The sequence below is a fragment of the Triturus cristatus genome, chromosome 7 (assembly GCF_964204655.1).
Source record: "Triturus cristatus chromosome 7, aTriCri1.1, whole genome shotgun sequence".
Classification (NCBI taxonomy): domain Eukaryota; kingdom Metazoa; phylum Chordata; class Amphibia; order Caudata; family Salamandridae; genus Triturus; species Triturus cristatus.
Window position 1 is genome coordinate 1,305,181,607 of NC_140590.1, and position 26,954 is coordinate 1,305,208,560.

The 26,954-nt window shown below is 47.7% G+C and overlaps 1 protein-coding gene across 4 annotated transcripts in view; it reads left to right on the forward strand.

The window, feature by feature from the left end:
* Window positions 1-26,954, forward strand: part of SAMHD1 (SAM and HD domain containing deoxynucleoside triphosphate triphosphohydrolase 1) — a 1,667,622-nt gene that overhangs the window by 998,090 nt on the left and 642,578 nt on the right. For all 4 annotated transcript variants that reach the window (XM_085618924.1, XM_085618923.1, XM_085618925.1 and 1 more), the window contains one exon: window positions 16,513-16,604. In XM_085618924.1, the coding sequence (XP_085475050.1) occupies window positions 16,513-16,604 (92 nt within the window). The remainder of the gene's footprint in view (window positions 1-16,512; window positions 16,605-26,954) is intronic.

The window sequence follows — 26,954 nt, forward strand, 5'->3', positions numbered from 1 at the left end:
AGAGGATCGCTGCTTCTGCGTCTTGCCTCTTCCTAGACCTGTGGGAGGACTCCGGAGGGCAACCATGACAAGGGATAAAGGTGGTAGCGGATCGACTAAGCATGGGCCCATTGATAAATTCACTGGTGTGGGAGCGGTGGCTGGGGCAACAGGGGGCCAGTCGGAGGCCGTGCCGGACAACGCAGCTCTCATGGCGGCTATCACTCAATCCAGAGTCATGTTAGATGCCAAGATAGGAGCAGTAGGGTCGGACGTTATGCTACTGCGGCAGGACATGCGCAATGCAGTGTCCCGCATCACCGAAGCCGAGACCCGTGTCTCGAGAGTGGGAGACGACGTCACAATCCTGAAGCTGGCCACCTTGGAGACAGTGCAGAAGAGCCTGGTGCTTCGGGCCGAGGATGCGGAGGGGCGGGCCCGGCGCAATACCCTTCGTTTTGTTGGATTTCCGCAGGGTTGTGAAGAGGGCAACTTGGAACGCTTTCTCACACAATGGCTGGAAAGCTGGCTTCCCCCTGAGGCCATGTCCCAGTGCTTTGTTGTGGAGCGGGCTCACAGAGCACTCATGCAGAGCCCCCACCGGGGGCCCACCTGCGGCCAGTTATAGCGAAGCTCCTGAACTATCTTGACAGTGATGCTATTCTGAAGCAGGCTAGGGCCAAAGAACCACTGCTATACAACAATGTGGGCATACTAATCTTCCCTGACTACACACGGCAAGTGCAGCAGCAGTCGTTCATGGCCGCGAAGGCCCGCCTGAGAGACCTTAAGCTCCCGTACGCCCTCCTGTTTCCGGCTCGCCTGCGAGTGGTATACCGCTCTCGCACGCACTTCTTTGACACCCCGGAGGAGGTCTTCAGATGGACGGATGAGACAGTGAGAGTGAGGGCGCACACGCCGCCTGGGATGGAGTCGGACTCCTCAGTGAGCGAGGTGGCCCGGAGGGGTCCTCGGGGACAACAACAGAGGGGCAATAGACGATCACGATCCCGGCGGCGCTCCCTGTCCTGCAGGGCCTCCTCTAGGGGGGCCCTACTTCTGGGAAACTGACACTGGAACCTTAATGTTTGCAATCCATGTGGTGCTGCGGAGTTATTGGTCTAGTACATGCTTTGATGATTATGCTTAAGGGGACTGCAATATGGGCTGGTTCTCCGCCAGACTTGTACTAGTTGGGTCATGCCCGGTAGACATGGGCTGTAAGTTGGGGATTCATTGGGCGAGGCGGTCCTCGTCCCCCTGTTGGGGATTGAGAACTAGCCCTACCGCGGCAGATACTTCAGCGTTCATGAGGTATGGGGTGGGGGGGTTGTATCAGGTTGAGATTCGCACTTCCGCTAGGGGTCCGAGGATCTACACTCACAGCCACGACATATGGTCTGTACACTAGATGATCCACCCCCATATGGCTAGCGTACCCAATAGAGGTCAGGTAAGCCCAGGTACTCTCCGCATCATAAGCTGGAATGTGCGCGGGCGCTAGACAAAATCAAACGCAGGGCTATACTTCACCAGCCAAAGAGGGCTAGGGCGGAGGCCCTATGTTTGCAGCGGTATGGGTTTCAGCAGGTTTTCCATGCTGGATTTATGAGGGGCTCCAGGGGAGTAGCGATTCTGGTACACTGCAGAGTCCCCTACACCCATGCACAACAGTGGGCCGACACACAGGGGCGATACATGTTTATCCGGTGCAAGATTGGGGAGGATCCCTTGGTATTAGGCTGCGTATATGCCCCCCCCTCCCTTACAATGGAGACTCGTGGAGAGGTTACATACCCTATGGGCCAATATACCTGATGTGTTGTCCGTGGTTGGCGGTGACTGGAATGACGTTATGGACTTGGTTAGGGATAGAAGCAGGTCTGGGAGTGGCCCCGGGAGTGGATATCCCACTAAATTATACTCGCTAGTGACAGGCCTTGACTGGGTGGATGTATTGCGGCGCATGCACGGTGATAGCCGAGAGTATACATACCTCTCGGCGGTCCATGGGTCCTTCTCCATGCTGGATTATCTCTTTGTTCCCCGGGCAGCTGTTAGTAGGGTGGCATCAGCAGAGATCCTGCCCCGCGGCCTTTCGGATCACTCCCCGGTAAACCTTGAGCTCCATATGGGCAGGGGGCGACAACCATTTTGGTGGCGCCTCTGTGTGGCACTTACAGAATGATGACTTCGGGATATCTCACCTTGAACGAGGGGTCTGTATCTAGGGCCGAGACTCTCTGGGAGGCACTGAAGCCTACCTTGCGGAGGGTGGACATATCATGGTGTGCAGCAGCCCGCAGGAAGCACAAGGAGGAATTGACTCGGGAGGAGGCGGATATAGAGGCACTGGAGTGTCGCAGTCGAGAGGCGGGGGGGTCAGTATGTGATACAACTGCTCCTAGCTCAACAATCATGCGCTGCTCTCCTGATGGATGAGGCTCGTCAAGTCTGGCTGGCGACACGTAGTAGGATATGCCAATGGGGGGGACATGTCTGGCAAGATGCTCCATAGACTTTGTCAGGGCACTCTCCATTCCCAGGTTCTCCCGGGTCTTTTGGACCTAAAGGGTACACCGATTACAGATCCTAGTGCTATAGCGGAGAGCTTCGCTACGTACTTCGCGGATCTTTATGCCCCCGACAAATGCTTATCGGCGTCCCCTGTGGATAAATTCATAGCCGATCTACCGCCCAAAACAGTTTCGGATTAAGTGCGGGATCAGCTGAAGGCACCTCTGACGGTCAAGGAGTTGGGTACAGCCCTGGGTGAACTTAACTCTGGGAAGGCGACGGGACTCAACGGGTTTCCGAGCGAATTTTCTCGGCGCTATAATATACAGCTGGCCCCATATTATCGGGAGGTGGTGGAGGAGGCCCGGGAGAAGGGCCTGCTTCCCTCGCATTGGAGACATGCGGAGGTTGTGGTGTTTCATAAACCCGGACGGCCCCCGGAACAACATGCCTCATATTGCCCCATCTCTATCTTAAACGTGGAGGCCAAAATTCTGGCCAAAGCATTGGCCAACCGCCTCTTGACACACATCTCGGTGCTTATACACCCTGACCAGGCTTGGTTTATGCCTCAAAGGGCGACAAGGCATAACATACGGGGGGCTCAGGTGGCGGTAGCGGCCATCCAGCAGACCGGGGAATCAGCGGCGCTACTCTTAGCAGATATGTACAGGGCGTTCGATTCTCTCAGTTGGGTATATCTCTTTGCATTGTTGTACAGACTCAATCTTGGCCCACGCTTCCTTTCATATCTGCGACTCCTGTACACGGACCTGTCGGTGCGAGTGGCGGGGGCGGTGTCTTCTCCCTTCCCTATTAGTCGGGGCATACGGCAGGGGTGCCCCCTGTCTCCGTATTTATACGCCCTGGCCATGGAACCGTTGGCGTCGTTGGTGCGCATTGATGCACAGATCCGGGGATTTGAGTGGGCTCCGGGCCTGTCCGACAGGACGATGTTCTCTTCTTCCTCACAGCGGTGGACAAGATGGGGCCGCGACTTCTGCAGATCATGCAGATTTTTGGGGAATCATCGGGTCTCTATATGAATTCCCGCAAATCCATGCTCTGGGCCATGGGGGATCGGACGAGGTTTGGCACATGGGCATCCACGGTCCAGTTGGCAGTGGGAGGCCTGAAATACCTGGGGGTGTTTCTACCGGACATACCGGCAATTTCCTGGGAGCGGAACCTAGTCCCAGTATGGGAGCGTGTCCGGGCAGATATTAAATCCTGGGAGCGCATGCCTTTGACATTGTATGGCAGATCAGCAATATTCAAGATGGTGGCGCTTCCTCGATTGCTCTATCAGCTCCAGAATCACCCGTACCTGATCCAGCCCAGATGGTTCTGGCTGGTGAATTCTGTGCTTGGGCAATTTCTGTGGGAGGGGGGAAAGGTGCGTGTAGCCTTGCGAACTTGCTTTCTATCCACCTACTGTGGAGGACTCGTGTCCTCGGATATACTCTCGTACTACCAAGCCTCACATCTCTTGGTTCTTAACGAGTGGTGGTATGGGGACAGGGGGAACCCGGCATATGCGCTGGAGCGGCGGCTTATGGGGCCTCATATGCTGCATACAATTCTTTACGCGGTGCCGCTGCGGGGCACATTGCTGTCTGTCACACGGGTGGTATTTGATTTGGAGGCAGGCGCTACGACGCATGGGGTGGTGGAATACCCTCACTCAGGAGACTCCTCTTTGGAACAATGGACGCTTGCCCCAATTGACGGCCTTGCAGGGCTTCCGGGGATGGGACGATATCAGTGTTTCGACTCTGGGAGATGTTTTGAGGGGCACAACACTCAAGTCTTTCCAAGATCTGCAGCGGGATTTTTGCATGCCACAGACACAATTCTATCGATACTTACAATTTCGCCATGCCCTATCCCCTAGCCTGGAAGGGCTGGAGTCTCTACCGGACTTCAGTCCGCTGGAAGCAAAAGTGTTTGAGTGACCTAGAGACAAAGAAGATCTCGCGGATCTACCAATCCCTCGTTACACATAGCTCCTCCATGCTTCAGAAGCTTCGGGGGTACTAGGAGGAGGATGTGGGTGAGCTGGAAGAGGAGGACTGAAAGGGAGGCCCTGGCAGCCCCGCGGGGAGTGGCCATAGCGATGCGCCTTCGCCTTGTCCAGTTTAAGTATCTGCACATGGTCTACTTTCCCGATCTCGACTGTGATGAGCGGGTTTGATTGGATCTTCGGTGTGGTCGGGAGGAGGGCACGTTCCTACACACTGTCTGGCAGTGCCTTTCCCTTGATCGATTTTGGAGAGGGGTATTTTCCTGCCTCTCGGAGTTTTTGGGGTGGGGGCTCTCACGTACACCGCGACTAGCCCTGCTACACGTGATGGAGGGAATAGGGGTTAACATATAAAAGCGACACCTCCTGCAGCTGGGCCTCAATTTAGCGAAGAGAGATATTGCTAGGGAGTGGAAGGCGCCACGGGCCCCCTCAGTGGCTGCATGAAAGAATGGCTTAGACTTTTGTATGGGGCTAGAACAGCTTATTTTTGTTGCCAGGGGATGCTCACGCAAACATTACAAAATATGGAAGAGATGGACAGATTACCGGGGTCTGTGGCTGGAGCCCCCAGCAGATGTAGAGGCGCCAGCATTGGGATAATTTCATGTATATGGGGGGGTCGGTGGAGGTGTTGGGGTGGGGAGGGGGGTCGGAGGGTTGTGTGCTCTCTTGCTGGAACTGCGTATTTTTGTATCAAGGCTGTGGACAGGATTATGCGGACACTGTGCGACTTTGGGGGGAGGGTGAGGGAGGAAGTTGGGTGGTGTTTTCAGTATTTTTTTATATGCTTTTGTAATGCCATATACGAAAGTCAATTGCCTTCTTGGTCCTATCTGGCTTGATTCTGCAGATGCCTCTGGTGTGCAGAGCCCTGCGATAACTGTGCAATTTGACTATTAAAATATGTTTTTTTTTAAATAAATACTTTTTATGCTTAAATTAATTTGACAGTACATCTTTAAAAAAAGAAATGAGATAATGTTAGCTTTTATTTTAAACTAGAAATCATATCTCACCCTAACCTAAAACCACCCACTTTTTTCCTTCATATATATTTTTTTAATTTTAAAATTAAAAATTGCAAAAGGCTAAATTCTTTTTAAATATGTTTTTAAATTTGGAACAAATAATACTCTGGTATTAAAATTAATACCTGGGTATTAATACACTCCCCCACCCAAAACCCCTGTTTCCCACAGATCCCGTCCCAGAGGATAAGTGTCAAAGCTTTTTAAAAAAAATATTTTAAGATAATATTTGTGAAGTTTTTTTTAAATAAATGTTTTATTAATTAATCAAATACTATTAACATTAATACCTAATTAAGAATACACTCCCCCACCCAAACTCCTGTTTCCCATGCATCCCGTCCTATTGGATATGTGCATCTTGAAAATAATTTCTAAAATGTTATGTTACTTAAATTAATTATACATTAATTAACAAGTAATAAAATTAATACCCGATTATTAATATACTCCCCCATCCAAAACGCCCATTTCCCATGCATCCTATCTCAGTAGATAGATGCATAAACATTTTATTTTATTAATAATATTTTTTTACATTTAACATCACTTATATTAATTATCAATTAATGTACAATTAATCAAATAAATACCTGGGTATTAATACACTCCCCACACAAACCCCCTGGATCCCAGGAATCCCGTCCTACTGGATAAGTCCATCATTTTTGTATTTTATTTAAAAAAATTATATATTGTCAGTTTTATTAAATATAAATTATCAAGTAATACAAGTAAGTACCTGAGTTTGTGAGCTTTAAAGCAAAAGTTTGGTCATAAGGAGTGATTTAACTTCCTTTTTAAATTATGCGGTTTGAGGGGTCAGTCTGATTTCATAAGGCAGGGAGTTCCAAATTCTCGGGGCAATACCCGAGAAGACTCAATTGTACCTTTTAATTTTTATAACATGTCTATGGTTTCAGCAGTAAGGTGCTAGAGCTTCTAGAGAATCGTCAGCCACCCAATAGCTCTAGTTTTAGTGCTAGATACCTTGGGGTGTTGAAGTGCAGAGTTTTATAGGTCATGCAGGCCATTTTTAATCAATCAATCAATCATGGCATTTGTAAAGTGCACTACATACCCGCGAGGGTCTCAAGGCGGTAGGGGGGGGGGGGGGTAGGCTGCTACTGTTCGAAGAGCCAGGTCTTGAGAAGTCTTCTGAAGGTCAGAAGGTCTTCGGTCTGCCGTAGGCGGATGGGGAGGGTGTTCCATGTCTTGGTGGGGAGGTGGGAGAATGATCTTCCGCCGGCGGTCACTCTTCAGATGCGGGGGACGGTGGCAGGGGCGCGGTCTGCGGAGCGGAGCTGGCAGGTGGGGGTGTAGAGGTTGAGTCGGCTGTTGAGGTACGTTGGTCCGGTGTTGTGGAGTGCCTTGTGTGCGTGGGTGAAGAGTTTAAAGGTTATCCTCTTGTTGACGGGGAGCCAGTGCAGGTGTCTCAGGTGGGGTGTGATGTGGCTGCGGCGAGGGATGTCGAGGATCAGGCGTGCGGAGGCATTCTGGATGCGTTAAATCCGTTTCAGAAGTTTGGCCGGGGCTTCTGCGTAGAGTGCGTTTCCGTAGTCCAGTCTACTGCTGACAAGGGCCTGGGTGACCATCCTTCTTGTTTCGGTGGGGATCCACTTGAAGATCCTGCGAAGCATGCGGAGCGTGTTGAAGCAGGAGGAGGAGACAGTGTTGACCTGCTTCGTCATGGAGAGAGTAGAGTCGAGGATGACCCCTAGGTTGCGTGCGTGGTCGGTGGGTGTTGGGGGTGTTCCTAGTGCAGTCGGCCACCAGGAGTCGTCCCAGGCCGAGGGGGTGGATCCGAGGATGAGGAAGTCCGTCTTGTCCGAGTTCAGCTTCAGTCGGCTGTTCCTCATCCAGTCTGCAATGGCCTTCATTCCTTCGTGGAGGTTGGTTTTGGCTGTGTGGGGGTCCTTGGTGAGGGAGAGGATCAGCTGGGTGTCGTTGGCGTAGGAGATGATGTTGATGTCGTGCGATGTAGGCGAGTGGTGCCATGTAGACGTTGAACAACGTTGGGCTGAGGGATGAGCATTGGGGTGCGCCGCAGATGATCTCGGTGGCTTCGGGGGGCGGAGGGGGGGGAGCCGGACGCTCTGTGTTCTGCCGGAGAGGAAGGAGGAGGTCCAGTCCAGGGCCTTCTCTTGGATTCCGGCGTCGTAGAGGCGTGTTCGTAGTGTGCGATGGCAGACCGTGTCAAAGGCGGCTGACAGGTCCAGGAGGATGGGGGCCGCGATTTCTCCGTTGTCTAGCATGGTCCTGATTTCATCGGTGGCGGCGATGAGGGCAGTTTCAGTGCTGTGGTTGCTGCGGAACCCGGACTGGGACGGGTCCAGGATGCTGTTCTCCTCGAGGAAGCTGGTCAGTTGTTTGTTGACGGCCTTTTCAATGATCTTCGCCGGGAACGGGAGCAGGGAGATGGGTCGGAATTTCTTGATGTCCTTGGGGTCCACCTTGGGTTTCTTGAATATGGCGTTGATCTCTGCGTGCTTCCAGCTCTCCGGGAAGGTCGCGGTCTCGAAGGAGATGTTAATGGTTTTCCGGAGAAGGGGTGCGATGGTGCTGCTGGCTTTGTTGAAGATGTGGTGTGGGCAAGGGTCTTCCGGGGATCCGGAGTGGACGGTGTTCATGATCTTGATGGTGTCGTTGTCGTTGGTCCAGGCGATCAGGCGGTTGGTGCGGGTAGTGGTCGTGGGAGCGGGGGTCTCAGTGGTTGCCAGGGTGGTGACGGCGTTGAAGCTGTTGTGGATGTCTGCGATCTTAAGATGGAAGAAGGTGGCAAGCGAGTCGCACAGGTCTTGCGAAGGTGAGATGTCGTCGGTGTTGGAGCTGGGGTTGGAGAGTTCCTTAACGATGTTGAAGAGGTCTTTTCTGTTGTGTGCGTTGTAGTCTAGGCGGTCTTTGAAGGAGGTCCTTTTGGCGGATCTGATGAGGTGGTGGTGTCTGCGGGTGGCTTTTGTTGTGGGCTGTGAAGCTTTCCGGTGTTCATTCACGGATCCAGTGTTTTTTCGAGTTTTCGGCAGGTTCGCTAGGAGGCCTGGAGGTCTTCGGTGAACCTGCTGGCTTTTTTGCTTGTGTGGGTGTTGGAGGGCTTCTTGAGCGGGGGGAGGGTGTTGGCGCAGTCGTTGATCCACTGTTTGAGGTTGCGAGCGACGGTGTCGGGGTCGGTTGGATCTGCGGGTGGGCTCCGGGCGAGGGTGGTGGAAAGCTGGTCTTCGGTGACTTTGCTCCAGCAGCGGCACGGCATCTGTTGGGTGCGGTGGTGCGTGGTGGGTTTCCGGAAGGTGAAGTGGATGCAGCGGTGATCGGTCCAGTGGAGCTCGGTGATGTGGTTGAAGGAGACGTGGGAGCTTGCGGAGAAGATGGGTTCAAGCGTGTGGCCGGCGGAGTGGGTGGGTGTAGTGACGAGTTGTCTGAGTCCGAGGTTGGTGAGGTTGTCAATCCGGGTGGAGGCGTTGGTGTCGTCGTTGTTGTTCCCGAGGTGGAAGTTCAGGTCCCCGAGGAGGAAGTAGTCCATGGAGGCGAGGGCGTGTGTGCTGACGAGGTCGGTGATGGAGTCACTGAACTGTGTTCGTGGTCCGGGGGGTCTGTAGATGAGGGTTCCTCTGAGGGTGGTGTTGGGATCGGTGTGGATCTGGAAGTGCAGGTGTTCGGCGGTGCTGAGGGTGTCGTCGGTGTTGGTTGAGACGTTGAGAGTGTTTCTTTGGACGATGGCAATTCCTCCTCCTGCTCCATTGGTGCGGTCCCTGCGGGTGATCGTATACCCTTCTGGGATGGCTATGGCAATGTCGGGGGCCGAGAAGGGGTTCAGCCAGGTCTCCGTCAGGAAGGCGACGTCTGGGGTGTTGGAGTCCAGTAGGTCCCAGAGTTCCACAGCGTGTTTGCGTGCAGAGCGGGTGTTGAGAAGGATGCATCTGAGGTAGGTGGGTTGGCGGGCCGGATGCTGGTGAAGCTGCAGTTCCAGCAGGAGAAGGGTCCTTTGGTGCGCTTCGGGGCGGCCAGGTAGCAGGTGCGTGATCGTCCGGCGTTGAGTGCTTGGAGGGTGCTGGAGTCGTAGCGGAGGCGGGCGCTGTAGCGTTCGCGGGGGCCAGGTGTCCTGGCGCTGGGCTCGGTCCAGGCGCGTACTGGCGCAGACGGGCTTGCCTTTGGAGCGCCAGCGGTGCGGCAGCCATATATGGGGAGGTGGGAGGGAGGAGCAGCTGGGAGGTGGGAGGAAGGGGCAGCGAATGGGCAGTCGGGGGGGCGGGGACGCAGCGGCGGTAACGGAAGCGGCGAACGGCATGGAAGGCAGGGGCACAGATTACGGGGATCACTGAAGGAAAAACGGGCAGAGATCACGGGGGCACAGAAGGAAAACCGGGCACAGATCATGGGGGTCACAGAAGGAAAAACGGGCACAGATCACGGCACACAAGGAAAACCGGGCACAGATCACGGGAGTCACAGAAAGAAAAACGGGCACAGATCACTGGGGCACAGAAGGAAAACCGGGCACAGATCACGGGGGTCACAGAAGGAAAACCGGGCACAGATCACTGGGCTACAGAAGGAAAACCGGGCACAGATCACGGGGTCACAGAATAAAAAACGGACACAGATCACGGGGGCACAGAAGGAAAACCGGGCACAGATCACGGGCGTCACAGAAGGAAAAACGGGCACAGATCACGGGGGCACAGATGGAAAACCGGGCACAGATCACGGGGGCACAGAAGGAAAAATTGGCACAGATCACGGGGGCACAGAAGGAAAACCGGGCACAGATCACGGGGTCACAGAAGGAAAAACTGGCACAGATCCTGGGGGCACAGAAGGAAAACCGAGCACAGAATCACGGGGGTCACAGAAGGAGAAACGGGCACAGAATCACGGGGTGACAATGGGAACAGAAGAAAAGAAGGGTACAGGGGAGAATACAGACACAGGGGGAAGACAGACAACAGCAGTCACAGACAGCAAAAGAGAAAACGATACAGGCAGTACAATGGGCAATAGTTCAGACCTAAGACCTACCACTGGCCACCAGACAATCCTTCCCTCCAATGGGATCCAATTTAGAGACTGTAGATCAGGAGTGATGTGGTTGTATCTTTTAGACCCTGTGATTAGCCTTGCAGCAGAGTTAAGAGAGGCCCTCGTGGAGCCACCTTATGTCTATTTAGGCCGCAGAGGGTTGCTCTTCCATAGTCCAACCTGAAATCCACTAGGGCTTGAACAACTGATTTGAAGTCATCGAGGGGGAGGATGGGTTTATTTTCCTAGCATGTTCGTTTGGAAGTTAGCACCTTAAGGTGCATTACTTATGTGCTCTTGCATGTTCAAGTTCTTGTCAAGGGTTATTCCTAGTGATCTTGAGGAATCTATAATGTGTGGTAGACAGTTAAGAGCTGTTAGTTGCTTCATCCATTCTTCGATATCGAAGGACTGTTTGGGTGGGTCGATAAAGAGGAATTCTGTTTTCCGAGCATTTAGTTTGTGGTGGTTGCATGTCAGCCAAGTTTGAGAATTTTGAAGAGTTATGTTAAGAAATTTGATATCTTCAGGGGGAAGAGATTTTCAAGTATAGTTGGGTGTTGTAGGCATACATGTCATAGTGGATGTTGGATAATTTCAGTTAGAGGCTCCATTAACAGGTTAAAGAGGGTGGTTGAAAGCGTTGATCCCTGTGGGACCACTAGTGTGACTGGTATAGAATTGGATTGGGGAAGAGGTGTGGCGGCATAGCTAGGGCTACTGACACTGGAATCGGGGCGCACGGTTCCAACCCCCAGCACCGGCGGCAGGTCAGCCCAGCACGATGTGACTCTGGGCAATTGCTTGCTTAATCTTCCCAACGGCCCCCAGCGTCGGGATGCCTTCGAGTAGCTGTTCACGCTTTACAAATACTGGATTTACATTTACAGGGACTAATTCTTTGAGTTCTGTTGTGGAAGAAGAAGGTGAACCAATGGAGGACGAGAGGTCGAGGAGATTTAGAAGGCTAGATTCGTTTTGAAATAGACTTTTTAGCACATCATCTATGTGCATTAGAGCCGATTCAGTGCTAGGGCAACTTCCGGAACCGGATTGGAATTGGTCAAAAAGTTGGAATTGTTCTATGTTGTTCACACATAAGCATCATAAAAGAAAGGGGTATGACAGGCCACATTAAGCTGATCCACAGTAGCAACTATCAACATAAGCTGGCAGCGACTTAATTAATTTATAAGTAGAAATGGACTTATTAGAGGAGTGTGCATTTTGGACATTAACATTGACACATGATTCAAATGATTGCAGAGGAAAGATGTGAGCCAGAACCAGACACTGTTAAAAAAACCTGTTTTACAAATATTGAGCAATGTTGAAAACTAAAGGATTGGAGGTTTAGCTGTACTTTTTTGCCTACCTTGACAGTATAACTAATGGAGTGAATTTGCTGGGCTTTAAAACTGTGAATGTAGGTAACACTCACTCTGAAGCTATTGAGCTATCTCAAAAGATGTTATTTGGAGGTAACCTCTTTAATTTCAAAATAATTTCTGCATAATGTTGAAATACTAAGGGGCCTATTACAATGGCGGGCGGATACTGTAATGGAACACGGGACCGACCGCCAGAGGTGCGGTGGTCCCGCCAGGCCTATTAGGATGCACCTGCCACACTGGCGGGCGCATTCCTGCCTTTAACATTGAGGCGGGCGGTGCTGTAAACAGCTCCCGCCGCAATGCTGAAAGCCCATGTTGTGCATTGCCATGCACAACTTGACAGGCACCTTGCGGTGCCTGCCACCTTGTGCATGGCAATGATGGGGGGTACCATAGGTACCCCCCAGTGCAGCCGCCCCCAGGAGCCCATAATAGTCCACCACGGCGAATTCCCGCATGCCTTTCCATAGCGGAGTCTCCGCCATGGAAAGGCATTCCACTGCAGGCATCATAATATGGCCTTTTCTGCCCGGCCAGCAATCCGACCGGCGGAAAAGCGGCAGATGGTGCCCCTCGCCATACTAATATGGTGGGGAGTAAAACAGGGACATCTGGCGGTCAAATTGCCGGGCCAATCCTCCCGCAATCCTAATAGGCCCCTTAGTTTTGTGCAGAAAACTGTCCTTTTTAGGTCGAGGACTATCCGGTCTGCCGAAGGCAGAACCGGAAGTCGGAGATTTATTGTTTCCTAGAGTGGCTATTTAGCCCGCCTCTCTTTTTGCTTCTCTTCCATTGGCTGGCTTCCTAAACGGAGGCCAGCCATTGGAGGAGAGAGCCGTCCCTCCAAATAGGCTCCGTCTTTTTCAGATTCGGGGGCGTGTTCCTTGCTGTTCTTTCCACTTTTTAGCCACGCCCTTTCTCGAACAGCAGGAACACGCCCCCGAATCCGAAAAAGTTTTGAAGCTTTCATCCGCCATTTTTTGAGGACTGCCTTCAGTGAGATGACGTTATTCGCCAGCGCCGCCGGTATTGTTCTGTTTTCACTCCCCGTCGCTCTTTCTCTGCCCCCTGCCTTGCCTCTCCTTCCGTTACCCCTGTCTGCCTGTATTTCCATCCCTCTCCTGTTCAGCTCCTCTCTCGTTCAGTATTCTGTGTTCCCGGCCATCCTCTTGGCGACAGCAGTAGTTCCGGTACAGGGAGGCGATCTGTTGGCAGTGCTCTGTTTTACTGTGCTGCTGACAGGCAGATCTCGTGAAAGACTCCAGTTCCCGTGTCAGAGGAGTCGAGATGCAGGGGCGGATGGCGGGGGCCGGCAAGAGCCTGAAGGTGAAGAGTAGTAGGGAGGGGAAGTCACTAAGCCGTATGCCCAAATAAACTCTTGAAGTCTCTGTCCGATACACACGTGTTCCTACTCTGCCGCCCTTTTCTTTGTGCAAAAGGGAGAAGTTGTATTGATGCGTCTTAGTTTTCGCACTTCCGGTAGCTTCAAGAGCACCAACAGTAACAGAAAGAATACCAATATGGCGACAGCAGTAGTTCCGGTACAGGGAGGCGATCTGTTGGCAGTGCTCTGTTTTACTGTGCTGCTGACAGGCAGATCTCGTGAAAGACTCCAGTTCCCGTGTCAGAGGAGTCGAGATGCAGGGGCGGATGGCGGGGGCCGGCAAGAGCCTGAAGGTGAACAGTAGTAGGGAGGGGAAGTCACTAAGCCGTATTCCCAAATAAACTCTTGAAGTCTCCGTCCGATACACACGCGTTCCTACTCTGCCTCCCTTTTCTTTGTGCATTTTGCCTCTTTAACCTCCACACCTTTGTTCAAAACATCTTCCACCCCGCCTCTGACCTTTACAATCTCCTCACAGCGTTGCTCCCCTTACAACTGTTTCTGATAATCCCGTTCTGCACCTGCTTCTTCTTGCATTTATATCTTCTCTCCACCCAGCTGCCCCTTTCTGTATTGATTCCCCGCTACCCCTTACCACCGCTGTTCACTGTTTGTCTCTGTTTGCGCTCTCACCTTGGAACGTAGGTGCTCTGTAAGACTGTTGGACACCCTTCGGACAGTCCATAGCTTTTTGGGTAAAACCTGCTGTATTGTATGTAGGATTTTCGAGCACATGCACGCAGTGTCGTTGTAAATTTTTTTTTTTTTTTTAAACATTTCATTTTTATTAAGACCTCTACTGAGATCAACAATTAGTATAATATAGTACTTAAAACATTGTTTTATAACCTCTATGCAGTCAGAAAAGTTTCAAAAACGAGTTAAAAATGTACAAACATTATAGCAGGATGCACTCCGCAGCATGAGCGGTAAGCTCGGTTCTTGATTTACCCTTCACAATTCCTTCCTGTATTGTGAGCAGCAGCAGCACACACGGCACTTTCTAGTGCATGAGCTGGAACCCACGCTCACCCTGTGCTCCGTCTCCGCTCTGGATTTTGGTGAAGTTGCAGTGTGCGCGCGCAGCGTGTTTTCTAGCTCTGTTTCCTGCTCCCTACCATTTGAGCCCAGCGCAGGATGTTACGTTCAGCCTCCGTCTTGAGCTGCCTGACTCGGCCCCGCACTCCTCATCTCTATCTCACTACCTCACTCTCTCTCTCAAATACACTAAGGGCCTCATGTAGGAAGCCAAATACCGGTCGGTAACGGCCGATTTTCGGTAATTATACCGTTACCGACCGGTATTTTGGCTTTTGAGATGTAGGGGGAGAATTTCATGATTCGGTATTTACCGAATCGGTAAAATTACCGAATCGGTAATATTACCGATTCGGTAAATTTACCGATTCGGTAAATACCGAATCATGAAATGAGATGTAGGGGGAGTGTGTGGTGGGTGTGGGGATTCGTTATTTACCACCAACTAAAGGTTGGTGGTAAATGACGAATAGGTGAAAAAATGCATTTTTGTGCACGTTTAAGTGTGCAATGTGGCAGACATACATGCCCTTAGGGCATGTATGTGCGCCACATGTGCACACATGGCCGAATCAGGGGTGCAACAGGGTGTCAATGTGACACCCTGCCACCCTTGCATGTGCTCCCCCATTACCGAATCGGTATTTACCGATTCGGTAATGAGGCATACCTTCCCATCAATGGGAAGGTATGCCTCATTACCGAATCGGTAAATACGGATTCGGTAATTACTGAATTTTTCCGATTCGGTAATATTTACCGACTCATTACCTACCTTGCATTTACCACTTCATAAATACCGAATCGGTATGATTCGGTATTTATGAAGTGGTAAATGCCAGCCCACCTACATAAGGCCTTAAGTCACTTACACTACCTCACTCTATCTCACTACTTCACTACATCACTCTCTGTTTCTATCTTAATACCTCACAACATCCCTCACTACCTCACGCTCTTTCACTACCTCAATCTTTCGCTATCTCACATCACTCACTGTTTCTATCTCACTATGTCAGAAAATACCTCACTCACTAACTCACTCTTTCACTACCTCACTCTCTATCTACCTCACTCTCTCTCACTACCTCACTCTCTATTTCAATACCTCACTCTCTCTCTCAATACCTCACTCTCTCTCTCTCTCTATCTCACTACCTCACTCTCTTTCTGCTAATGCAATAGGTATCACATATGCAAAAAAAAAACTAATGCTAATAGAAATGACAATGCCATTTATTTAGGGATACAAAAATGATTAAAAAAAATTGAGCAATAGCTCTACCTATAATATTGCCGAGACCATTGCATTGTAAATGCTTGTTATTAATGTCACAAAATTGTGATAGATGTGCACTTGATGTCTATGGTGGTCTGAACTGCACCAACGTCTTAATACTTAATGCTTTAATATACTTGACTCCACTAATCCCCTCTCCAGACAGACCAACACAGCAATAAAATGCTCTCTAATTCATTGGCATCACCGTCTCATGCAATCAATACATTGCCATGCATAGGACCTCATGCACTAGATACCCACATAAGGTATTAAACCCCTTATAATTTATGTATCCATTTTGCACATATTTCTCACCCACCCTGCCCCTCTCACAAGTCCTTTTTATTGTATTTCTTTTAGCTGCTGCCCAGAAGCCGAGCTACTCTCAACAGAAAACATGCAATGCTAACCTTTTCTGCCACCTTCACAATCCCAATCTTGCCTTGTCAAACTCTCCCTAATGTATGAAAGCGTCACAGCTCCAAAGGCCACCCACTTTCCAACTTGTTTTCTCAGCATCACACATGTAAGCTTTGCTACACTATAAATGTCCCCATCTTTTATTTATAACGTACCCGCTAGAGCATTTCCTTCCCTGCATGCTTAATGTGTACATAATGTACTTCTAGTAAGCCTCCAAGAGGACACTGTGGCAGATGTACTGGTAACTTATCAGCAGACCAATTTGTAAACAGTGTTTCAGGGCTCACCTACAAGTAAGGCATCGTTTCAGCTTGTTAATTTGTAAATATAACCTTACAGGATAACTTTTGTTGCAGGTTCAGCATTTTCCTGTCTCGACCAACATGGTATCTGACTTTTTAATAATTAGAAACTTTATTTCTATGCAGGAGGTTGGAAATCTGTATGATATGTTCCACACACGAAATTGTCTACACCGCAGAGCTTACCAGCACAAGGTTGGAAACATAATCGAGACGATGTAAGAAAGGGGCTTTGGTTGGTGAAAATTTGTAGCATGCAGTAGTTATATTTTGTATTTAAATGTCTTATAATTTTGTATTCATGTTGTGTCCAAAGTTGATAGCTGTATTCAAGTTCAAAATTGTATTAGAGGTTTAAATCTAACAATGAAATCTGCAATAAAATAATCAAAATTGCATCCATTAGTACAGCTGTAAAAAAGAAGCTTAAATGTTACTACACATTAAATAATTAACTGAACAGTTTATAATCTCTATTGCTTCTATTGCCATTGTAATACCATATTTTTCTTAAAGTGTTTTTAAAAATTTCTGTTAATTTTTGCAGGCAGGACAAGCAACTACATTTGCGATGGTCTGTACATAATATCTACATAAAGTGCATATTCTCTCCTTGCACATTACATTCTGCCATGCATCTGTCACTGTTTTTAATAGTGAACATTTAATTCTGCGTAGTATTATGCATCTTTGCTCTCTATGTTTCAAATTCGGGTTCAGATTCAATTGCGAAACGGCTGCCTGACCAGATTGAATAGTATAACGAAAAAAATGTTTTGCTCTACAACTCTCTATACCATTCCATGGAGCGATTCTTCATAGTATATTTTAGATCGTTTTCAAGATGATCGTAACTCATATTCTGAATATCTGATCTAGTCACAGAAAAGTGCTGAAGTGCCGTTAAAATATTAGTTAAAAATAAACCTGCCTCAATAGTTGGAGCAAGGCATTCGAATGTTATAAGACTCCTCAAATACTTTTTCTTTAGCATGCAAAAGGCAATGAAACCACCTTAATATGCCTGCCAATCCTCTTGTAAAAGTGCTCACCAATCCTAATTCCGGCCATGGAGCTTCTAGTGACACCATGGTATTTAAAGTGCAAATAGTATGAAGAATCTTCCATTCTACATCAAGCATTAGGTCCCACTGATTAAATTGTATTCTCTCTATAACATATACAAGTTTCGGGGATCATCATTTTATATACTGTTAAAAGATAATTAAAGTACCTATGTTCTAACGTTGCTCCATAAAGTGCCTTTAGTGCATTTCCATGGGCAAACACCTTATTTGGTATATATGTGATATGGTCACTATCAGCCAGATTTGTCAATATAATTCTTCCAAGATGAGGATAAGATTTTACTACTTCTACGGCAGAATTTTTAAGAAACCACTCATGCTTTGTGTTTTTCTGACACTCCTTTGGATGAAACCCCGAAACCTTACTTTTATTTATATTTACCTTCAGGACGTGGTTATCTGAATATGATGATACATAGGGCTTCCAATTTTATAGTATTTGTTTTTTAACATTTCCTTCTGTATTTATCCATATTTATGTTTTGGCCATTTTATTTATCCATATTATTTTTGTGTTTTGAGAATACATGTAGCTGTAAAATGGTATATTTCCACGTTAATTTACCTCTTGGACGGGTACTCATACATGAATGCCTGTCACGTTTTATCAGATTAAGCAGCCGCGTATAACAAAACACTACACTTACAGGTACATATTAGCGATATACTACAAATATATGTTAACATATGCCTGTATTTAAAGAAATCTCAACTTATTTTTTAATTCTCCAGGCTGTCTATCTGGTCAGCTGTTGCCTAGAATTCATGAGACAGCACGGAGAATCTCTCATAAGCAGCACCATTTTCGGTATTTTTCTGCTTTTAAAAATAAATACAGACAGAAACAGATTGTTTTCTGTCTGTATTTTTCTGTAAGAATCAGTAAAATTGGAAAACCGAAAGCCTTAATGATAACGTATCAAGACGTCACTGGAGACCTTTGTGTCAGGTCTAACAGGACTATATTGTTTGCATAAAGAAGTGTGCCTAAAGGGTAAGAGCCTAATTTTGGGCCATCATCGACTGTCTTACTCATCACGTCAGGCAGATCTGTCATATAGAACGAGAAAAGAGGAGGGGCCAAGACGCATCCCAGTTTCAAACCATTTCTGGTCGGGATGTTCGGAGTCATACCCCGCCTAGCCCCTAGCATAATGTGATACCACGTAGCGATGCGAAGGGCAATAATGAGTTTCAGAAGGCCCCCAAGGATTCCCATGATGCTCAACTTCATCCGATAGGTCTGCCTTTCTATGCGGTCAAAAGGAGCTGAATGATCAATATAGGCATCGCACTTTTCATATATTTCTCCAATAGCAGATGTATTGCAGTTATATTATCCAAAGGCACATGACCTGCTCTAAACTCTGCCTGCTCCAAAGGTATATTGCTTTTTTCCTCTACCTCATACCCAGTTTTATGGTGGTAATGGCTAAGTGATCTGGTATCTTGCACCGGTGTTCCTAGCAGCCTTATGATAATGTAACACATCCTGTCTAGAGGGGAGAGAGGAGGACATCACCCATCTAATATCTCTCCAAGTGAGTCCATATCACTGTTGCTATCCATCAGGTTATTCAAAGCATAAAGAGAAATTATATATTTCAGCCATTCATGGCTAGTAATATTGTTTATTTTGGGTTTAGAGAAAGACCCACTATTTTCCCCTATAATTTTCCAGAAGGCTTTTTGGTGTTTGCATTTCACAGCTTCTGTTATTTTTACCCGAATATTATCTTTTTTGAATTCTTACTCGCCTAGTTCTCTTTCTTTTCATTTAAGAGACCCACTTGTTAGGTTCTTTGGAGCCAAAGGTATATTGCATTTGTTAGAATTGGGAATCTCTGGTTGGCACAGGTATGCACTTGTGTCAAGCAGGGACTCTTACTTCTAAGTCAGAGTAAGGGGATCACCCTTTCAAATAACCCCTGCTCACCCTTTAGGTAGTGTGGCGCAAGCAGTCAAGACTATTCTCAGGGCGTCATAGGTTAAGCATTTGTGAACGCATACAGTAATACAATGACACACCACAAACGGACACCAGTCAAGGTTGTATAAAAATAGGTTTCTTTATATAAGGCTTAGCACAAGACCAGCGTAACGAGTAAAAATGACCACAGTATTATTTTAAAGTTAAATGTTCTTGTAAAAAGGCTTAAAATACAAAAATAGGCTTCTTTCAGTTAATTACGCTTCGTTCAAGGTTCTGTGCGGTTCGTACCTGGGTGTGCGACTCGTTGGCAATTAAACAAAGAAAATACGAGTCCAACAACTGTTGCGGACTCCGGGGTCCGTGGCGTGCACGTTGCGGTGCGAACAGAACAAAGCACCTTAGTTGTTGTAGGGTCCGCGATGGACAGTGCGGGACAAGTCAATGGGTCCGGGTCGTAGCTCGGCAGCGTATTCGGATGCTGGTCGGGTCGCGGCGTCGGTACTCGGTGTTGGTACGGGACCTTCAGGGATACGTGTGGATGGCCCGGATCGGCTTGCAGAGTCCAGGGCGTTCGAGCCGTACCTTCAGTGCGGATAGGCGGCGACACTTCTCGGCGAGCCGTACAGCGTACGGGGAGGATCAGTGTGAGGCGGCTTCTCGGCTCTGAGTACTGCACGGTGCAGTACGTTAGCAGCATACGGACCGTACCTGCGGGACAACGAAGCTTGGGTCCGGCGTACAGGATTAGGCAGCCAGGGGTGTACGACTCACATCGGCGGGGAAGGTTAGGTGCGATGCGGCCAAGAGGGATACGGTGCGTACTAACGCTCTTAAATCAGCGTAGACACACGGTGCCGGGCGGCAAAGACACGGCTTCACGGCGGATGTGGTACGGGTCGTACCGGGGCCAAATCCAGCGGGAAACAAGCAAGAGTTGTCCAGGCAACTCAATTTTGGAAGGCAGATGAGTCCAATGGTCCTGGGACTCAGTTCAGGGGGCAAGCTCTCTTCCAAGCCCTTGGAAATTGTTGAAGACAAAGGTGCAAGGTCTCTTTTTAGTCCTTTCCTCTCCTTTCTCAGCAAGGCACCCACTGCAGGCCAATCCCCCAGGTTAGGGAAAGTTACTCCTCCTTCAGCTTCTTCCAGGTTCTTCTAGTCGGGCAGAGTTTCTTCGTGGTTCAATCAGGATCTGATTTCTTAGGAGCCAGGCTCCTTTTTTTATAGCACAATTCTTTTGTTCTTTGTCGCCAGGGGGCCTGGGCCTGGCTCAGTCCAGTTTTGGAGCACTTTGTTGTGGTGACGCTGCTCTTTCCTTTCAGCAGCAGGGCAGAGACATCAGCCGCTCCACAGGGGGCGGAGCCGGCATTGTGGTGGCAGGCCACAGGTCTATTCAGAGTCAAAGGTGTACTCCTCCCACCCATCCTGGTGTAATCTCTCTACCCACCACCTGGCAGCCAGCCTGTCTCCTGGAATTCCCCAGCCTTCCTCCTTACTGTCGCTAGGCAGAACACACACACACAGCAGAGGCGGACTGAAATGGCCAGGTCAGTAAATACTAACTTTCTAAAAGTAGTATTTACAAACACAGGATATTAAAATAAACTTTACTATAAGAAGTATTTTATTATTCTGAGTTCAGGCATACTAAACTTGACTTTCTACCATGCTCTATGAGTCCACTGGGATTACAGCGTGTAGTAATTCCAGCAGCCCATTCTGGCCTATGGAGAGCAGGTAGCCTTCAATAGTGAATAACGAAAATGGCTGTAATTCACTATTAAGACATGCCACACACATCAGGGCATGTCCTACCTTATGCCTACAATGCACCCTGCCCTTGGGCCTACCAGAGGGGTGACTAAGATGCAATTAAGGGAAGGTTTAGGGACTGGCAAGTGGGGGCACTTGCGCAGTCAGCGCGACAGTACCAGACTGCACGCAGGTTCTGCGGTGGCAGACCTTAGACACATTTTACTAGGCCACTTCTGTGGGTTGCACAACCAGTGCTGCGAGCCCACCAGCAGCATTTGTTTTTACAAGCCCTGGCACTCCTGGTGCACTTTACTAGGGGCTGATAGTAAACCGAATAAGCCAAACATGGACACCAATCAATATATACATTTTTCATAAGGGAGCACTTGCACTGTGGCACTGATTGGCAGTGGCACAGTGCTCTGAGCGGCCAACACCAACAAAACATCTGAGGCACATAGGCAAAAAGTGGAAGAAAAACTCACGCCAAGGTGCCAGGTCTAACAGCCTTCTTTGTAAATGATCAATGGTCTTAGTAAAAAATAAACAATTTATTAAGATTATTAGACTGCCTTGCGGATTTTTTACATTAAATCCAGAATTATCCTTACAAACCTTTATATATGCTCCTCATATGTGTCGACTGGTATCCAGCCTAGTGGGGTAAGTCTTTCAGTGATTTTCTTTAATTCCACTTATAGCGACTGCTTAGTCCATAATATCTTTGCATTCACAGCACTAAATGGCACCAGATCATTATCAGAGATCTGCCATGAGTGTACTCCGTCTGGTTTCCTATTTATCGTAAGAAGTAAATTATTGTGGTCACTACAGATATTATTTAGCACCTTTAATTCCAATAACCAGGGAGAAAGCATGTGTGAGCCAATACCATAATCGATTATCGTAGACGATGTAGCTGTGACATGGGTAGGGTAAACTAGGATGTAACTCTGTAATCTTCCATTGAGGATAATTAAGTCATGTTCCCTGCATGCCTCCAGGAGCAAGATTCCTCTTTTATTTGTCCTGGAGCAGACAGGAAGCTCAGTGGTCGGAATATTATTAGCCTCTTCCCGTTCTTTATCTACAAAAAGCGCTTGTGTATATTTAGAGACTGCATTAAATCTCCAATTATTAGGACCTTCCAGATACCTAATTTTCGCATAATCATATTTTTTTTTTATTGAAAAACCTCACTTAAAAAATTATTTTCTTGACCAGGTAAAATCTAGAGGTTGACCAAAATAAAAGGAGAGAGAGCAATGGCCTGAGTTATGTCTGGAAATGCAACACGTTACAACCCATTGGTTCTAACTCTCTTTAACTGGTCGAGCAGGTTTGTTATTTTAAAACATGTTTAAGGTTGCAAGCTCTTTAGGACACCAATTTTACTGTAGTCCGGCGTGTGCTTTCACTAAATCCTGGATAACAAGCTTCCCCATTAGATCAGTTAGTTTTATATTTGGCAGAGGCTCACATCTTAATGTGCATACCTTATTATTTGTACAAGTACTTAAAAAGGGATTAATTATACAATGAAGCGCATTCTTAATTTGGTTATATTCAATCTGTACCTTAATCTAGTGCAAATATTGATAATGAACATATTTACATATTTTTTTACATGCAACTTTCAGCAAACATTTTCTCTCTACCTTCCTATCTGAACAATAAACTCAAACTCAAGGGGTGGACAACGAAATATCAAAGGCACAGATTGTCTTAATCAAGAAGTCAATAAAAAACAGACAGCAAAAATCTCCTTATTTGCGGACGATGTCCTTTTGTCCCTATCCAAACCGGCCACATCCCTCCCACATTTGCAATCGGAGCTTGAACGTTTTGAAGCTGTAGTGGGCTTTAAAATAAATTTAGATAAATCATATATACTCAGCCTCACCCTCCCGTAGACGGAAGTTTACAGACTCCAGTCCCTTACTCCTTTGCCGTGGGCTGCTTCCTCTATCCAATACTTGGGAATCCAGCTGACACCAACGGTAGAGAAGTTATATGCGGCCAATTTCCCCCCCATATTAACTTGAATACAAATGGATCTCACGAGATGGAAACCTCTCTTTTGGTCTTGGGTGGGCCGGATCCACGCTGTGAAAATGACTCTTCTCCCTAAGCTCCTATATTTATTTCAGGCCTTTCCCATAGAATAAGAGGGGGACTTCTTTATGCGAGTGAAAGCCATGATCTTACGCTTTATCTGTCAGGGGGGACGCGCCTGTTTCTCCTTCTCTTTACTACGCCGCTACCACGGGGAGGGGGGAGTAGGTCTCCCGGACATCCACCTATACTATAAAGCGGCGCAGTTACGAGTCTTGGTAGAATGGTCACAACAGAAATCTGAAAAACATTGGTTACATATGGATCGTAGTGTGACTGGGAGGACCATATGGGACTTAATCTGGCGGCCCAAAAGCGATAGACCTAAGAACACGTACATCAGCACCCCCACGCGCACCACCTTAAAAGTATGGGACTCAGTTGCAGGTGATGACAGGTGGACTATGTTCCCCTCTCCGTTTACACCACTCCATTTCAACCCGGCATTTTCCCCGGCTCTACACGAGGGGTCCTTTGACGCATGGAGGGAGGGAGGATGGATGCCTCGCCCTGACACACCTGTTCCACAACTTTGACCCCCTTACTTTCAAGCGTGATTATGGAATGGGAAACACAGAAAGGTACCACTACACCCAACTACTACACTGGGTGCTTACTCCTCAGATACGCGAGGCAGCCACTCAACGCCTCACAAAATTTAAGGCCTTTCTCACCAGGACTACCTTGATGAAGGGAGTGATCTCGTTCATTTATAACTTCCTACTCACCACCACGATTTCCCCCGCCCACGGTATATGTCCATGTGGGAAGGTTTATTTCAGCGAGCTATAACTGATGAGGAATGGGCTCATTTGTGGTCTGACATCTTAAGATTTAATCATTCCACGGAGCTCCATGAAGCCCATCTGAAGACTATGATGGACTGGTACCTACACCCATCCAGGCTTAGGCAGATCTTTCCCAACACCTCAGACAGATGCTGGCGGGGCTGCGGACTGCTTGGGGACTTTTAGCATATATGGTGGGATTGCCCAACTATTCGCCCCTTCTGGGAAGAAATTCTGGCACATATAAAGGACATGTTGGGGTACCCCATCCCCACAACTATGGCGGTTGTCCTTTTTGGGGCTCCGGTGCTCCTCTCTAGAACATCAAACCAGAGTGGTTAAAATGACAATGTGGCTTTGTATTGGTGCAGCTAAGAATATTTTGGCAGCCGCCTGGAAACGGAGAGAAGCGCCGGCCATCTCCCTCTGGCACTCACGCCTATGGAAATTACTTAGCCTGGAGCGCATGTCAGACATTTTCAGAGATAACTATAAGAACTTTGAGTTCAAGTGGGGTCCTCTGGTCTCCTTTCTCTCACGAGGCCTTCCATCGGCTGTCTGCCCTTCCACCGTTATGGCCCTTCATCTTTTTCAATTTTGAGTAGACTCTAATATCGTAATGCTCTTCCACCGTTATGGCCCTTCATCTTTTTCAATTTTGAGTAGACTCTAATATCGTAGGTTAATTCACTTGCCTGCATGTTGGCGCCACCACAGTAGGGGAGGGGGGTGGGAACCAGGGAAGGTTTATTCTTTTTTAGTTTTCATTAAGTTCACTCTCAAGGGGGGAAGGGTATGTTATGATAACATATCCATTGTGGGTAGCGCCTTCCAACAGAGAGGCTTAGACAAGTTAATACGGCAGAAAGAAGATGAATCGCTTCTAGAGTTACTGTTCAAACTCTTTACTTGAAAGACTGAACTCCAAGCCCCGTTGGTATCAGAAGCTGTACCTTCCAGTTAAGCCACTCTTTGTAACAGGGGTTAGATCTAAGCTGGACAAAACATCATGTCAAATCATCTGTTTTTCTGCCAAAAAATACTCCTCCCCTGCGAGGGAAGTTGTGTGGGTATTGTTTCAGATTACTTGTTGAAAAATCAATAAAAATATCTTTGACAAAAAAAAAAAACCAGACAGCAAAAATACAACAAATCCGGCATTCTCATGCCTAGCCCTGCACTGTGATGTTCTTTCCCAGACGAAATAAGAATACATCTTGATTTTCCTGCTTTCAGGAAAGGCTTAAAAAGTAATCTTTTCAAGCTATACTTTCTCGACTAATTAAAAATCGACTCTCCATCCTCTTTGTAATTGTCCATAGTTAACTTGTTACCAGTAAAGTGCTATGTTGCTGGTTAACTAGGTCTGGGTTCTATGATTAGTTTTGGTATTAAAAAATGAGGACTTGGGAAAAATTGCCACATGAGTCCATTTCATATGGTGTCTCTAAGAAATAGAAATGTCCCTTTTCAGACCATTACAAGTTCGACTAATACTATATGAAATAGTTGCCCCGTTTGGGTACCATTGATATCTATGATTGTCACAAGCGTCAACCTCTGCATCTGTGACTCATGGACTAATCTATTATATTTATATTTCTTTGCATTATTTTACACATAACAGGTATATTTCTCAAATTTATTTATCTTAAGGTTGATTGGAAAATGTGTACATTTTCACAGGAAGTTAATAGCAAAATTAATCGTAATTTATTTTTGTATTACTAGTGCTAGTTTCCATCTCCAGGTGTGCTCAAAACAGTGTTTGCAGCTTTAAAAATGTGATGAAATCAGGGCCTGCAGAGTGGATGTTCCACTGCTATTGATGGTAAGTAAAGAGATGGCCTTTGAAGGAAAAAAAAAAATATCTGTGGCATAGCAAAGATGCAGGAGCGAATGGCCCAGTTCCTAGATTGTTCACTCTTGCCTTCCAGGGGATTCCTTTTATCGGTCTATGAGGTGTACAGGAACAGATGTGCTAAAGGAGCAATCTAAGTATGTGGTTGTAGTGCCTGCCCAGAAACATGACGGCCCTCCGGATTTTTGCAATGCACCAAATTCAACAGGAGCGCCCTCCTGTTCAGAATAGAAGCAAAATGGTGGGTGATTCATTTTATCGGTCTATGAGGTGTACAGGAACAGATGTGCTAAAGGAGCAATCTAAGGGTGTGGTTGTAGTGCCTGCCCAGAAACCTGACAGCCCTCTGGATTTTTGCAATGCACCAAATTCAACAGGAGCGCCCTCCTGTTCAGAATAGATGCAAAATGGTGGGTGATTCCTTTTATCAGTCTATGAGGTGTACAGGAACAGATGTGCTAAAGGGGCAATCTAAGGGTGTAGTTGTAGTGCCTGCCCAGAAACATGACGGCCCTCCGGATTTTTCCAATGCACCAAATTCAACAGGAGCGCCCTCCTGTTCAGAATAGAAGCAAAATGGTGGGTGTGTTGTGGACTAGGTATCTAGAGGCCGAGCACAACTGGTGAGAGTGACAAGATGTGGGGTCTGGAGGCTGGCGTGCAACCACTAAGACATTTAGACAGTTGGCACCCTCCTCAATCTGATGTGAGAGAGGGGTTTAACGTAAAGAAGTTCCAGCGCAGTGTGAATCCATGTGGGCGGAGACAGATTACCCTGATTGGCATGGGTATTCGATGACAGCCTTACATTGGTCTCGGAGGCAGCACCAGGGCCGGTTCTAGGATTTGCAGGGCCCTGGGCCAAAGTGGAATGTGCGAGGCCCCTATAATTTACATAAGTGACACAGCTCATGAAGCTGCTTTGTGCAGACTCCTCCTGGGCCGTAGCTCCTCCTACCAGCCTCCTAAAAACACCTCTTTTACAGCTCCTATCGGTCTGAAGGTGTGAGAATTTCTTGTGGGCTGAAAGT